The 15,680-nt window shown below is 33.2% G+C and overlaps 1 protein-coding gene across 2 annotated transcripts in view; it reads left to right on the top strand.

Moving 5' to 3' along the window:
• The window catches only part of PGR (progesterone receptor), a 90,665-nt gene extending 80,669 nt beyond the window's left edge, over nucleotides 1-9,996 (top strand). For both annotated transcript variants that reach the window (XM_066360735.1, XM_066360734.1), the window contains 2 exons: nucleotides 4,402-4,559; nucleotides 9,841-9,996. In XM_066360735.1, the coding sequence (XP_066216832.1) occupies nucleotides 4,402-4,559; nucleotides 9,841-9,996 (314 nt within the window). The remainder of the gene's footprint in view (nucleotides 1-4,401; nucleotides 4,560-9,840) is intronic.
• The last annotated feature ends 5,684 nt before the right edge of the window (nucleotides 9,997-15,680 follow it).

Below are 15,680 nucleotides of genomic sequence, written 5' to 3'. Positions count from 1 at the left end.
GATACTTTTGACATCAAAGACAAAGATAAAACAGGGAAAAAAGAACTTGGAGGAGATAGAGACCAGGAGACCATGGAGACGAAAACTTCAGAAAAATAAGAAAGTTCACCCATCTTAGAAAGATAAGAGAATGTGGTGTACTGCTAAAATGAAGAACTGAATACTATGATAAAAGGAATAACAAAAAGAGCCCTAAAAACTAAAATTATATATATATAAGATCTACCAGGAAGTTCTGTCTGTTTCTGGAATAAAACAAAATACAAATTTTTCTTACTGTCAATAAACTTTATTAAATAATATAATTGCCATTATTATTAATGATTTCTTGCCAGCATGAGGGCAATTTGTATATCCATTTTTGAAAAATGTTTTATCTTTTGATGCAAAAAATTGAACCAGTGATTGTTTGATATCTTCTTCATTTTTGAATTTTTTGCCCTTCAAAAAATTTTGTAAGGACAAAAACAAGTGATAGTCGGAGGGTGCTAAGTCCGGGGAATATGGTGGATGCGACAGACATGCTTCTGTAGCATTTCTTCCTTGTTGAAATTCGTAAAAATTACAGTGGCGTAAATGAACTTTATCAGTAGCCATGGGTACACTATTGCTTCACACATAAGACTAACATGAATCAACTTTGTTTTAGTTAATTTGCTACGTCAGTATGTATACATTAAGTAATAAAAATAGAGAGGCACACATGCGCCAAATAAACATGTGCTTTATATGTCGAAACTTGTTGTGATAGAAATGGACAGAACTTTCTGGTAGACCTTATATATGTAAATTTATATATAAATGTAATGTAACATTTTATATACACATACACATATATGCAGAATTTAAAAGTCTCAGTAGGGGCATTGGAAAACACCATTGAAAAAATGTCTCAAAAGTAGGGCATAAAAAATGTGAAAAATCAAAGTCAAGAAGGAGGTTCAACACACAAATTGTTGGAGTCTAGAAAGAGAGAGCAGAAAAATACATAAAAGAAGAAATCATAGCCCTGACCTGTTGGCTCAGCAGTAGAGTATCAGGTTCGATTCCTGGTCAGGGCACACAGGAGAAGTGACCATCTGCTTCTCAACCTCTCTCCTCCTCCTTCTTTCTCTCTCTCTCTCTCTCTCTCTTTTTCTCTTCCCCTTCTGCAGCCATGGCTCCAATGAGCAAGTTGGCCCCAGGCACTGAGGATGGCTCCATGGCCTTGCCTCAGGCACTAGAATAGCTCTGTTGCCAAGCAATGGAGCAGTGGCCCCTGATGTCTAGAATATCAGCCCCAAGCAGGGGTTGCCGGGTGGATCCCAGTCAGGGCACATGCAGGAGTTTATTTCTCTGCCACCCTGCCTATCACTTGATTTAAAAAAAAAAAAAAAAAGAGGAAGAAGAGCAAGAAGAAGAAATCAACCAGGGCATCTCAGACAACTTCCAAAAGGACCTAATAGATTTAAGAAAAAATATGTAGGTTAATTAACAATGTAGTGTACCTAGCCATAGGAATGGAAAGGTGTACCTAGGATCTATACATGTGAATTAAATATTTCTGAGGTAAATATCTAAATTAGCAAATAACATCATAATATGTTATTCCATCAAATAATTTCCATTAAAATCAGCATCAAAAAAGAGACATTTGTTATCACTATTATTATTTAGTATTGTTCTGGAAGTTCTGAACAATGCACTGAATCATGAAACAGAAATAAGAGCTACAGCTACAGTCAGGCACTGCTTATAAGAACATTGGGCAATTTCATCAAGTGTGAACGTTGTAGAGTGTGCTTCTACAAACCTAGATGGTATAGCCTACTATACAGATAAGCTACATGGGATATAGCCTACAGCTCTGTAGAGGAAAAATAATTTTCCCTCTACTCTTCTTGGTTCTTGGCAGCAACAGAGACATCCCTATAATAAAGGACAGATTCAAAGGAGAAAAACAAAGGTTTAATAACAAGTATCCCTCCTGAATACATAGGATAAACCCAGGAAGACTGAGTAACTTGCCAGATGGCTGAAACTACCACCTTAAATACAATCTTCAGCTGAGACAAAAGACATTGGGGGTGGGGAAGTCAGTTATAGGAGGTAACCAGGAAAGTAATATTAACAAGGTGAAGGTTGTTATGCAGATTTAAGTCTCTGGATTCTGCATTAATAAGAGCCTCTCAATATAAAATCATCCCCCTCCTCCTGGTACAGAGAGCAAGAGACACCCTTTGGAGATGTCCCTTAGAAATGTAAGTGTCTTTTACAAAGGGTAACTTCTACTGGGTTTTCAGAGTTTCTCCCATGTCTGCTGTTCCTTAAAATTAATCAGCCTAAAATAATCCTTATGCAAAAGACATATTTTTTGGTGTCAAATTCTCTTCTCCTATATCTTTGGGGCTAGGAATATGTACAGCATGTTACTGTACTAAATTCTGTAGGTAATTGTAACACAGATAATTTGTTTAATGTGTTATAACATCACGAGGCCAGCTCCATTATAATCTTATGAGACCACCACTGTATATGCCCTCTGTTGTTGACAGAAATATTGTTCTGTGGTACATGACTGTATTTGAAAGAGGAAAATGAAGATATTATTTGAATATACTATTGTTGTATACCAAGAAAACAAAAGATAATCAACTCCTAACCAGAATTAAAATATAAATTAAAAATAAAATAGAAATAGAGTATAATCAAGTGGCTGGATGTAAGGGAAATATTCAAATAGCAATAGTTCCTCCCATATCAGCAGGAAGGAATTAGGAAATGAAGTATGCCCTGGTCGGTTGACTCAGTGGATAGAGCAACCACCTAGCATGCAGATGTTCTGGGTTTGATCTCTCTGGCACAAGAGAAGTGACCATCTGCTTCTCTTTCTCTCCCTCTCCTTCTCGCTTTCTCCCTCTCTTGCAACCAGTGGCTTGATAGTTCAAGTGTCAGCCTCAGGCACTGAAGATAACTGGGTTGATTTAAGCATCTCCCTAGTCAGGGGTTGCCAGGTGAATCCCAGTCAGGGCATGTGAGACTCTGTTTCTGTATCTCCCCTCCTCTCACTTAAAGAAGAAAAGAGAAAGGAAAAGAAAATTTAATGAAGCAATGTTAAAATGACAACAAAAAGATAAATTACCCAGGAATAATCTTAATGAGAAATATTTGAGGTTTATATGAAGTCAGATAAGAAGCATCCAAATCTCTAGACAATTGCATAAAACAATTACAGTAAGAGCCAACGGGTGACAATTGCCAGGACACAGATCTCAGATGCTCCAGAGAATGACAGTTCACAGTTTGTCTGTTTTTTTAAATGCATTTTGAATTAAGGAGAGAACAAAGAAGATTGTATGACGGTGGGAGGAAGCAAGGTACAGGATAGTTAAGATTATGTGCTCTCTTGGGGGTGGTTACACCTTCCAGTGGTCTGGAAAAGAGGATAACTTCTGGCATATTAAAGATGTGTTAACCTAGTTGCACAAGAACAGTGGGTAAGGCTGGCATAAAAACCTTCACTAAGGAAGTTATAGGCCATGGCTTGACTACTCACTATGACCTGCCCAATTAGAATGTATGATCAGAACAACTTTGTAAGGTTACTTTCTGTTAGATTTATTATAGCACACCTTTCTCATCTGTAGAAAACAAGACTTCACAGAGAGATTCAAGTGTTTGTTAAAAGGAAAGAAAGGGAAAAGACTACATGCTATTGTAAACTAAATCAAGTATTTAAGACAAAATTGTAGAATACTGTCAGGTGCCCTTTTTTTGGTATTTTTCTGAAGTGAGAATCAGGGAGGCAGCGAAACAGACTCCCAGATGCGCCCAACAGGAATCCACCCAGCAAGCCCACTGCAGGCGATGCTCTGCCCATCTGGTGGTTGCTCCATTGCAACCGGAGCCATTCTAGCACCTGAGGCGGAGGCCATGGAGCCATATTCAGCATCCGGGCTAACTGCTCCAATGGAGGCTTGGCTGCAGGAAGCAAAGAGAGAGAGAGAAAGTAGAGGGGAATGGGTAGAGAAGCAGATGGGCACTTCTCCTGTGTGCCCTGACGGGGAATCGAACCCAGGACTTCCACACGCTGGGCTGACGCTCTATCACTGAGCCAACTGGCCAAGGCTCAGGTGCCCTTTTAATTAAGCAAATTCTAATTCAAGTACATAATATATTGACACAGCTCTAAAATAGGTAATCTGAAACATTTTTTGTCTTATTTTCTTGTTTTATCATATTCTTCCAGGGAACTAGGAATTTGTATGTCCTAAAACTATATCAATAACATTATTTCCTATTTAAGATGTTCGTATTTGGAGTTACATATCAAAAGAAATTATACAGCTCAAAAATTAATATTATAAATGACTTGTGTCATCATTTTAAACATAATTGACACTTGTAATTGTCTTTTTACAGTTCCTTTGGAAGGACTAAGAAGTCAAAACCAGTTTGAAGAAATGAGATCAAGCTACATTAGAGAGCTCATCAAGGCGATTGGTTTGAGGCAAAAAGGAGTTGTCTCTAGTTCACAGCGTTTCTACCAACTTACAAAGTTTCTTGATAACTTGCATGATGTAAGTATTTTGATTTCTAGAATATCTATGATTATTTTATGAATTTCTATAACTTTGTAACTATTAAATCTAATTTTTACTTCATACGGTTTTCTCACATTTACATTTGTACTTATATTTTAAAACAGTGCTTGAGTTATATTGCTCAGAATTTATATTTTTCTTTTTTTTATTTTTGATGTAGAGCACCAAAATATTCTTATGGTAGTACCTGTATAATTTTTATATATTTGTATAATTTGCATATATATATATATATATATATATATATATATATATATATATATAGTGTACACACACTCATAGATACAGGAAAAGCAAAAGTATGGATATAGAAAATAACACTCATAGCATCTTGGATGGAATTATAAGTTAATAACAATTGAGGAGGATAAAATGTTCCTCTAATCTTTAACATTCTTTTGGCTGGTCTAACATTTAAATATGCATGAGACAAATTCACAAGAGAAATTAACCAAATTTAATTACATATGTACATGCATGAGAGAATCAGAGACATCACATACAAGGGAAGTTCAAAGACAGAAAGTTAAAGTGAGGTATATATGGCACTCTGAGCCAAAGATGAGGTAAGAAAGGTACCTTGGGTCTTTAGAGGGGAAGGAGGTAATTGAGGGACAATAAGAAGAGCAGAGGTTCAGAAATTAGTAGTTTTCCCTGCCATACAGATAGGTCAAAAAGGTCATATCTAATAATTTTTATTATGAACAAGGCCACTGATTTTAATTCTTCTAGGACAGTTATAGATGGGGGGGGGCAGTCAGAAGTCTCTCTTGAGACTGCAAGGTCTCAATTGCCTTTAGCTGAAAATAATCTCCACATGCCATAGAGGCACATCATGGGTGACTTGATCTGAACCTCACACAATACTAATGAACATCTGGCAGTATATAGCAAAATTTAAAATTTGCTGCTTGTTAAATTTCCACTTTTAGGATTTATCCTACATAAGTTATGCAAGTGCACTATAGCATTGCTTATACAAGAGAAAAAGCCATGGAAATGCCCAACACTAGAACTGCATTACTAAAATAAGATTTATGTGGTTAGTCAGAACATATTAAATATAAACTTTTCTTGCTGCTATATTCAGAAACCACACTGAATGACAGTAAATACATAAAAGAAGTTATCTATTTACCAGGTTATATTTGAGACCTTACTCTTGAATATAAACAGACAGCCAAGAATTATTAGCCATTTAGGTAAAGCCTCCAAAATAAATGGTGTAAAGCAAGAAAAAAAAGCAGCTTAAAGGAGAAAACATCAATGCAGAGAACAGTAGATAGATATTTTTAAAATTAAGATACTCAGAAAAGTGAATGATATTGTATCCATGCAACAAGAATAAAGAAACACTTCAAAAGGAACATTGAGAAAGAAAATACTTTTGGATAATTAACTATAGAAGACCAGAAATTAAAAATCAACAGAAGGGCTGAAATAAGAATCTCAATAAACTCCCAGAAAAAAAATGAAGATCTGAAAATTATAGAGATGAGAGAGCAAATTTAGGGATTAATCCAAAGAGTTCCATTCTCCAATTAATAGGAATTTTTAGAAGAACAGAGAAAAATCAAGGAGAAGAAATTATTTAATAAATCATAGAGGAAAAATTGCTGAAACTAAATAATATGAGTTATCTGAATATAAAGGCCCTGTGTACAGGCACAACACAATTGAACCAAGGTATATTATTATATAATTTCAGAAAATATCCTAAAGTATACCAATTAGGAAAAAAAAGTCACATAAATTTATAGGATTCGAAAAATGCTGGACTTCTCAATAGCAATGCTCGAAACCAGAAACAATGGCTCACAGCCTTCAGAATTTTTAAGGAACAAAAAATCTTCATCGACATTATACCCAGCCAAATTATCAAACAAGTAGACTAGCACCCCTAAAAGTATTTTCAGATGTGCAAGGTCCCATAGAGCTTCCTCAAATACAGTCTTTCTCAAAGATGTCTACAAGATGTCTCACAGGAAAAATTGAAAGTAAACCAAAGAATTAAAAGTCAATCTGAGAGAGATGCAAAGGGACGTCCTAGCACATTAACTGTGTTAAACAATCATTAGGCTGTATTGGAGATGTAATGCATATGGTTTCAGGATCTAGTACCTAGAAAAAGAGGGAACTGAGAGATTACTAGTATGTATGAATGTATTGACATGAGTTTTATAATTCTGTCAGAGAATTTGACTATGACTTTATAATAAATACAGAGAAAATGAAGGAAATGAAAACACAAGGTGATTAGCTGCAGCAAAATAAAAATGAGTTATATAAATAAAGAAATGTAATACAAAAGAAAATAATAAAAATCTCTATAATATAAATGCTGGATATTAAATTAGCCAAAAATTAAAATATAGCTATAAAGAGAATGGAGAGTAAAGAAAGTAAGGAGGGTGGTATGTAGTGTTAGAGAACGAAATCTCATTTTTCAGAATAGAAACTCAAATTTGGAAAACAAAATTTATTAGAAATACAGAGATAAATTTTAAAGGAATAGGCTAAAAAAGTTGAGAGTGGTTGCCGGAATATGGATGGAAAGAAGTACATGAGGAAACTGCTGGGTTCTGTTGTCGCTGTTGGATTTTCTTGTTTGTTTTGTTTTCCAGTCTTACTGAGAAGTAACTGACATACATCACTCTATAAATTTAAGGTTTACAGCATCATGGTTTAATATACATATATTGTGAAATAATTACCACAAAAGCTTTAGTTAACATCTGTCATCACACACACACACACACACACACACACACACACACACACACACACTAAAAGGAAAAAAACATTTCTCCTTGTGATGAGAACTCTCAGAATCTACTTAAAATCTTATTTCCTATATCTCATCAGCACTGTTAACTGTAGTCATCATGTTGTACAAAACATCCCTAGTATTTATTCTGTAATGAATGTTCGTACTTTCTTACCACCTTCCTACAACTTCCCCATTATCTCTGCACTCTGGTAACCAGAAATTCGATATTTTTCTTCTGTGAGTTTTGTGGGTTCTTTCCATACTAGATTCCACATATAAGTGAGATCATCCAGTGTTTGTCTTTGTCTGACTTATTTCACTTAGCATAATGCCTTTCAGTTCCATACATGTTGTTGTAAATAGTAGGATTTTCTTATTTTTTATAGTTGAATAATATCTTATTGTGTATATATTATATTTACACCACATCTTTTTTATCCATTTATCCATTGATGGACATTTATGGTTGTTTCTATGTCTTGGCTATTATAAATAATGCTGCTATGAACATGGGGGTACAGATATCTTTTTGAGTTAATGTTTTTGTTTCCTTTGGATATATTCTCAGAAGTAGAATTTCTGGATCACGTGATAATTAGACTTCTAATTTTTTTTGAGGAAATTTCATACTGTTTTCCATAGAGGCTGTACCAATTTACAATTCCAACAATAGTGTACAAGGGTTCTGTTTTCTCCACATCCATGCCAGCTTTTGTTGTCTCATGTCTTTTTTATCTTGGTCATTCTAACAGGTGAAAGGTGGTATCTTGCTGTGGTTTTCATTTGCATTTCCCTAGTGACATCTTTTCAAGTATCTGTTGGCATTTGTATATATCTTCTTTGTAAAAAGTTTGTCTTTTGCCCATTCTTTAATTGAAAATAAATTTTTGCTGTTGAGTTACAGGAGTTCTTTATATTTTTTGGATAATAACCCCTTTCTAGTTATGTGGTTTGCATATATTTTTCCCATTCCTTTGGTTGTGTTTTCACCTTGCTGATGGTTTTTCTTGCAATGCAGAAGCTTTCATTTGATGTAATTCAACTTTTTGTTATTTTGTTGCTTGTGCTTTAGGTGTGATTTCTCGAAGTAACTCTTTTTCCTGTTTTGTTTGTTTGTTTGTTTGTTTTACTATGAGTTTTATGTTTTCAGGTCTTACATTTAGGTCTTGAGTTAATTTCTGTGAATGGTGTAAGATAGGGCTCAAGTTTCATTCTTTTACATTGTGACTATCCAGTTTTCCCAGCACCATTTATTGAACAGACTGTCTTTCCCCATTGAGTAGTCTTGAGTCCTTGTCAAATATTGGTTGATTGTTATGCTCTGTTTCTTTCTGGGCTCTTGGTTTTGTGCCACTGGTTTATTTATCTGTTTTTATGCCAGTACCACAGTTTTAATTACTATCACTTTATTGTATAGCTTTAAATCAGGAAGTGTAATGTTTCCTGCTTGGTTCTTCTTTCTCAGGATTTTTTTGACTATTTGAGGTTTTTGTGGCCATTCCTCCTCTTTAATTTTTTAAAAGTGTTTAAGAAGTATTGCTGTTAATCCTTCTTTAAATGTTTGGTAAAATTCACCAATAAAGCCATCTAGTCCTGGGCTTTTCTTTATTGGGGGATTTTTGATTAGTGATTCAATCTGACTACTATCAATAGGTCTACTCAGATTTCTATTTCTTTCTGATTCAGTCTTGGTAGGTTGTAAGTTTCTAAGAATTTTTCCATTTCTTCTAGGTTGTCCGGTTTCTTGGAATATAGTTAATTGCTGTTGTTTTTGTTATAAATCTTACAATACTATTTGACTTTTAAATTTATGTATATGAGCCTGACCTGTGGTGGCTCAGTGGATAAAGCGTTGACCTGGAATGCTGAGGTTGCCGGTTCGAAACCCTGGGCTTGCCCAGTCAAGGCATATATGGGAGTTGATGCTTTCTGCTCCTCCCCCCTTCTCTAAAATGAATAAATAAAATCTTAAAAAAAAAAAAATTAAAAAAAAAAAAAATTTATGTATATGAATTACTTGACAAAAATTAAAATTAGGTTAAAATAAATTATGTAAGGTTGTTTTTATTGACATAGGAAGTCAATATAATGTGTTATGAAAAAGCTAGATTAACAAATAGACTTTATAATATAATTTTATTTTTAAAAATTATATGTATATGTGCATATTATATATTATACCTGAGTATGTCTGTATACTTGAATAAAAAAGACTTGAAAGAAATACGCCAAAATATTCATATTGGTTATCCTGTGGGACTATGAATTACTTACATTTTAAAAAATCTTTTTGTACTATCACAGCATTTTATTGTATGTGATATTTTATATATTCTAGATAATAGAAAAGAGTTATTTTTCATTTTGGTAAGAAAAAAACATCCTGGCAAGTATCTATATTGTTAGAAAAATAAGTAGCCATGTTTGAATAGTATATGAATTTATTACTTTTCTTACATATTTCTTATCCATTTGTTAAATCAACAGCTTGTCAAACAACTTCATCTGTACTGCTTGAATACATTTATCCAGTCCCGGGCACTGAGTGTTGAATTTCCAGAAATGATGTCTGAAGTTATTGCTGCACAATTACCCAAAATCTTGGCAGGGATGGTGAAACATCTTCTTTTTCATAAAAAGTGAATGGCATTTTTACCTTTAAAACATTCCATTTTCTGATATGTCTGATTTTGTTTGAGTCAGGATTGTGAGGTATCAAGTTCTTACAATGTTCTCAAAGCCTTATATTCATATCATGCCATACTTACTGTATAAATTCCAGAGAAAATTGTGAGATTTTAATTGTTTTCTTTAGATAGTACAATTAGAATTTTTAAGTGTTTTTGTGTACTCATATTTTCTTTAAGAGTTTACAAGTTTGAAAAAGTACTAAAATTGATGGTTAAAGTAAACTTAATCTTATCCATATTATTTCATGCCATTTAGGTGACAGTTGAAACTTTTGTGTAACGAATCTGCTTTAGAGAGAGAAAAATCTTACCTAAAAGGCTATGACATATGTTCCCTCGTCTCCTTGATTATTTTTACAGAAATGGACCTAGAAAATGGGATGCAAAATGTTGTCTATATGAGTGTATATACATTTTTGTTAGAAGGACATTTATAACCTTTATCAGATTTTTAAGAGTTTTTAAATACAAAAAATATATAAAGAGAAAAAGTTTAAAAATATTTGAAATAGATTGGTGTTTCTCAGATGAGGAAAAGTAGCTCATTTCCCAGATTGGAAACATAAATCTTTAAAGAAGTTATTAAGTAGAGCCATATCATTCTGACAATAGTATTGTGGGTTTTGTAGTTTTTTATTAACCTTTTTGGGGAGTTGTCCTCTAGTAAGGTATTATGAATTGAAATAGGAAGTCAGAAGAATCAGTTGCCTAATTCCACTCCTTATTCGGGGTCATGTGGAAAGTCACTTGATTGATTCTCAATTTCCTCACCTTTAATACTGGTATAATAATATCTTTACTGCAAAATTTTCCTTTTAATTAGAGCTTCTTAACATCTCAAATCAAAGAAGCAAAAAAAAAGGAGGGAGAAAGAGAGGAGAGGAGGGGAAGGGGAAAAAAAGAGTAGTATTCTCTATCTCTGCTCAGTGAAGCATAATAGACTAATCACAGGTTGAAACTTTGAGTGCCTTTGATCTAATTCTAAGAAAGATATTCAGGGAGTACTAGATATGTCTTAAAATAATGCAACCAATTATAATAACTAGAAGAAACACAATTCACATTGCCATATGAACTGAAAGTATTCTTTTAAAAGACACATACAAGTTATTTCCTGAGGTGAGTGACTGGAGATCTATTTTTTTTTAAAGGAGAGATTATATAGATAGATGATAGATAGATAGATAGATAGATAGATAGATAGATAGATAGATAGATAGATAGATAGAGAAAAACAGGAAGAACCAAGTTTATGACATTGGTAAAATTCCATTGAAACCAATCATTGTTTTCTTTTCCAGATAAAGTAATTTATACCAATATTAGGCACATATATGTACCTATTGCAAATCATATATATGATACATATATAATTTTTAACAACTCATAGAAACTAGACTTAATTCTTTTTCTAAGTTTCTTTAAAATAGATATTATCTTACAAATAAAAATAGCACCATATGCAAATTAATACTTATTAATGAGAAAATCAAAGTATGAAAACAATTTAGAAAGCACTGAAGTTTGATTTCTTAATGACTTTTTAACTACCCATTTCCTTTAACTGATAAATACTTGCACTTTACCAAGGGACAATAACATAGAATAATTTTATGAATACTAGTATAACCCCCAAAATAAGATAAAGTGGTTTCATCTGATCAAAAAAATTGGTAAAATAGTGTTACCATAATTGTTTCTTAACAATAATTTCTTAGGTTTACAAAAAAAAAATTAGCCATGAGAATTTATAAATAGTAAATGCTCATAAGACATTTGAAATGAGCATTAAAACAAGCTCCAACCAGGGTCCTTGACTTGGGTTTATTAGATATATGGGGCAGATATAATAAATAATATGCAAATTGTATAACTCTTGGTTATAAGATTGAATAAGAGTTTAACCTAAATATTCTAAATAGTCTTAACATCAGTATAAAAGTGGTTTCAACCTTAGTATGTCTGTCTACATGTCTTTTCTGTGAATACATGTCTGTTACAATAGCCTCCACTGGTATTCAGTTTTTCAAAGTCTTTATACACCCACACACTCATTCTCTCTGTGTTATCCAGGCCAAAGTTATCTTCCTGAAAATCATCTAATTGTGCCAATTATTCATTTAAAACATTCACTGATTTCCAGTTACTTATTATCGTGATTCTCAACTATAACTGCACATTAGAATCTCCAAGTGAGCTTTAAAAAAAACCTTAATTGAGCTCCTTCCTTAGAGATTATATTTTAATTGGTCTATCTCTCTTATTAATGCAAGCATATAGTAGGGCTCTGAAATGTTTAAACCTCAATTTTTATACCTTGCTTCTTTTTATCATTCATCTTCTGTTCCTGCCATGTAAATCAGTCTTCTGCCTAAATTTTCACCCTTTGACACCTCTCCCATTTATAGCTCAACCTTCATGACTCAGCCAAACATCATTTCTGTAATATTTTCCCTGCATCTTCCAGATAGTTATTTGCTTCCTCCAAAGGTTTACCAGGCATTTTGTGCACAATTGAATTATAATAGTGTGTTATTCTACAATTCCAACTCTTCTACAAGTCTGGGAGCCACTTTGAGATGGGACAATAACATTTCTTGACTGAGTTCAATGGCATGTTCTCTCTCGGTTTTACCATGGATCTCTGTCATTCTTTTGTTACATCACTCTGTGTCTTTGCACACATGACTTTATCACCTTCTCTTCCCACAGTCCCTATGTCTGGCTCTTCATTTCTCTTTATCTTTTTAAAATGTTCACTCTTTTCTTCAATACTTGGTGGGATCTCTCTTTATACTGATTTTAACATGGGAGACTGTAGGCAAATTTTGTATTTATTAAGAACAGTTTATACTCCTTGTTCTAAATTTTAAAATTGAATAAATGGAATATTATTTCCATCCCTAAGAAAATTCTACAAATAAAATATAATTTTTTCTTATATTTAGGTAGCCCTAAATAGTTTTGTATTATAAACCTCAATATACAAATTTTCCTTATATCTGATCTCATTCAACAAATATTTAGTGATTACCTGCTATTATCACAAGAAAATGTGCTAATAAGCATTATTATTCTATGTTATTTTCCCTTGTAACTCAAGAAAGTTACAGTCCAGTAGTAGGTATAAATTACAGTGCTTGGTAAATATTGATAGTAGGCACTCAAATATCTGTTGAGTTTACAAATGAAAATACAATGTGTACTTGATAGATTCAAAGCATTGCTTATGCATAACTTTTTAGAGGCAAATGAAGCACAAAATAAGATACTAACTTTAAAATAAATATCAAATAATGCCTTAGTTTAGTCAGATCAGAAATTAATTTGCATTGAATCTGTGTGTGTATTTGTTGAAATTTCATCCCAATAAATGCATTTTTTAATTTCTTCCATACATAATAAAGGAAATCTACCAATGTGGGAGTGGTACCTTTCAGAATGGATTATGTAACATATGTAAATGAATGTAGGTTTATCCAAAAAAATAAAAACAAACCAGTAGTTTTTCATACTCAAATAATGGACCAAAGAGAACAGTTAATGATATGATTGATCATTTTGTTTTCTTATCTTGTTACTTTGAATTAAAACAATATTTTGATGACACAAATATTTTTCATCAGCACAAATTTAAATTCCAATGTAATTTTTAAATTTTTTAATATAATTTTTAATTTCTTGATTCTACTCACCTATGAGACAACAGAATGTGGTGATCAAAAGGGTTGAGTTTCCTGTCTTTATTATTGTTTTACAACCTTAGAAAATGTTTGATATATTTAATGTTATCTTAATTCACAATGTAGATGTCTATATACTAGAATTTAAAACTTTGGGCTAATCTTTTTTTAAAAAAAGAAAAAGCTTCTGAAAAACAACATGACATCACCAAATGAATAATATCTAGTCTCTAAATCTTTTCCTGTATAAATTCCTCACTACTAATACTTCTATTTTTATGAAGTCATTATAAATTTTATTTTATAGGTCATATTCTTTCTGGTAGCTCTAAAGTGAAATTAAATCATGAGAAGACAGGTTATATATCATAAAATACTTGAAGGTTACTCAAATAGATTATTGAGTTAATGAAATATTTCCCCCTTAAAAGGTTTGAGAAGCCATTTGAGTATGAAGCAATTGTACCTTCAATATCAGTTGCTATGTAACAGTTTTTCTGTATGTTTTCATTAAAATGACACTTTTTAATTAGCCAATGCTATTATTTTTCATTTATTTAACATTAAAATAATTTTTGCTACACAGATAATAGACAAATAGGATAGGCAATGTGTTTTCTGCCAAAACAATGCCTTTAATATCGTTATGGCATGTCAATCTGTAACTTCTAAATTAATCCCAACTGCAATGATATAATTATGATGGATATTGTGGAAACAGCTGACCTAGGCCTGTGCCCCACCTTTCTGGCATCAGCTACCTGAATGAGATTGAACAAATTCATTTAACCTCTCTGATTAAACCTGCCTTTGCTGAATTGTCTTGTGATAAATTAAAAAAAGCATACAAGTGTTCAGAAATGATAACTCTATTGTTTTCATTAAGCCTTAGTTATTATTTTATCAAGTTAATCTGGTATATTCTATAGTGAAATCAAGAAATCTAGTAAATGCAATTGCTGTTTGTTATCTCTATGTACATGTGAATATTTTATGTATTTTATTTGAAATTAGAGCTAGAAGTAGTCAATTACTTTCTTCGTAGTCTTTGGAGGTTGGGGATTGTTTTATTAGAAGAGCCTATCACTTTTTTATTATAAATATATTAAGAATAATGGTAGTGATTTTGACAGTTTTTAAATATCTCTTTAAAATAGAGAGCTTGACTAGTACATAGCCCCTCCAAAATTCAATGTTATATATTCATGCTCAGATTATTTTTACTATGGTAGTAATTCCACAAAAGGGAACAATGGGTCTACAAATCATGATGAAATCATCAACCCTCCCCAAAAAGTAACATTCCTATATTTGAGAACGTTATAATACAAAATATTCACAAGATATCTTGATGCCTGCCTGGACCTGATGTTTTTGGTTCCTTTGGGGAGATGGCTGTTATATTTCTGGAGTTTTGCTGTGAATGCCTAATTTCTCATCTGTACTATCCTTTACAACCAGATTTTAGGATAGAATATGAATTTTTTAAAATTATCTTTACAGGCCCTGGCCAGTTGGTTCAGTGGTAGAGCATTGGCCTGGCGTGCAGGAGTACCGGGTTCGATTCCCAGCCAGGGCACACAGGAGAATCGCCCATCTGCTTCTCCACCCCTCCCCCTCTCCTTCCTCTCTCTCTCTCTCTTCCCCTCCTGCAGCCAAGGCTCCATTGGAGCAAAGTTGGCCCAGGCGCTGAGGATGGCTCCATGGCCTCTGCCTCAGGTGCTAGAATGGCTCTGGTTGCAACAGAGTGACGCCCAAGATGGGCAGAGCATCGCCCCCTGGTGGGCACGCTGGTTGGATCCCAGTCAGGCGCATGCGGGAATCTGTCTGACTGCCTCCCTGTTTCCAACTTCAGAAAAATACAAAAAAAAAATTATCTTTACAGTCTCCAGAGCATTGTGTATAATCACTCAACACTCAAAGAAATTATTGCTTTAAATTTAAATTTGTCTCA

The sequence above is a fragment of the Saccopteryx leptura genome, chromosome 1, assembly GCF_036850995.1.
Source record: "Saccopteryx leptura isolate mSacLep1 chromosome 1, mSacLep1_pri_phased_curated, whole genome shotgun sequence".
Classification (NCBI taxonomy): domain Eukaryota; kingdom Metazoa; phylum Chordata; class Mammalia; order Chiroptera; family Emballonuridae; genus Saccopteryx; species Saccopteryx leptura.
The sequence above is the reverse complement of the archived record's forward strand: the minus strand, read 5'-3'. Positions and strand labels throughout refer to the sequence as shown.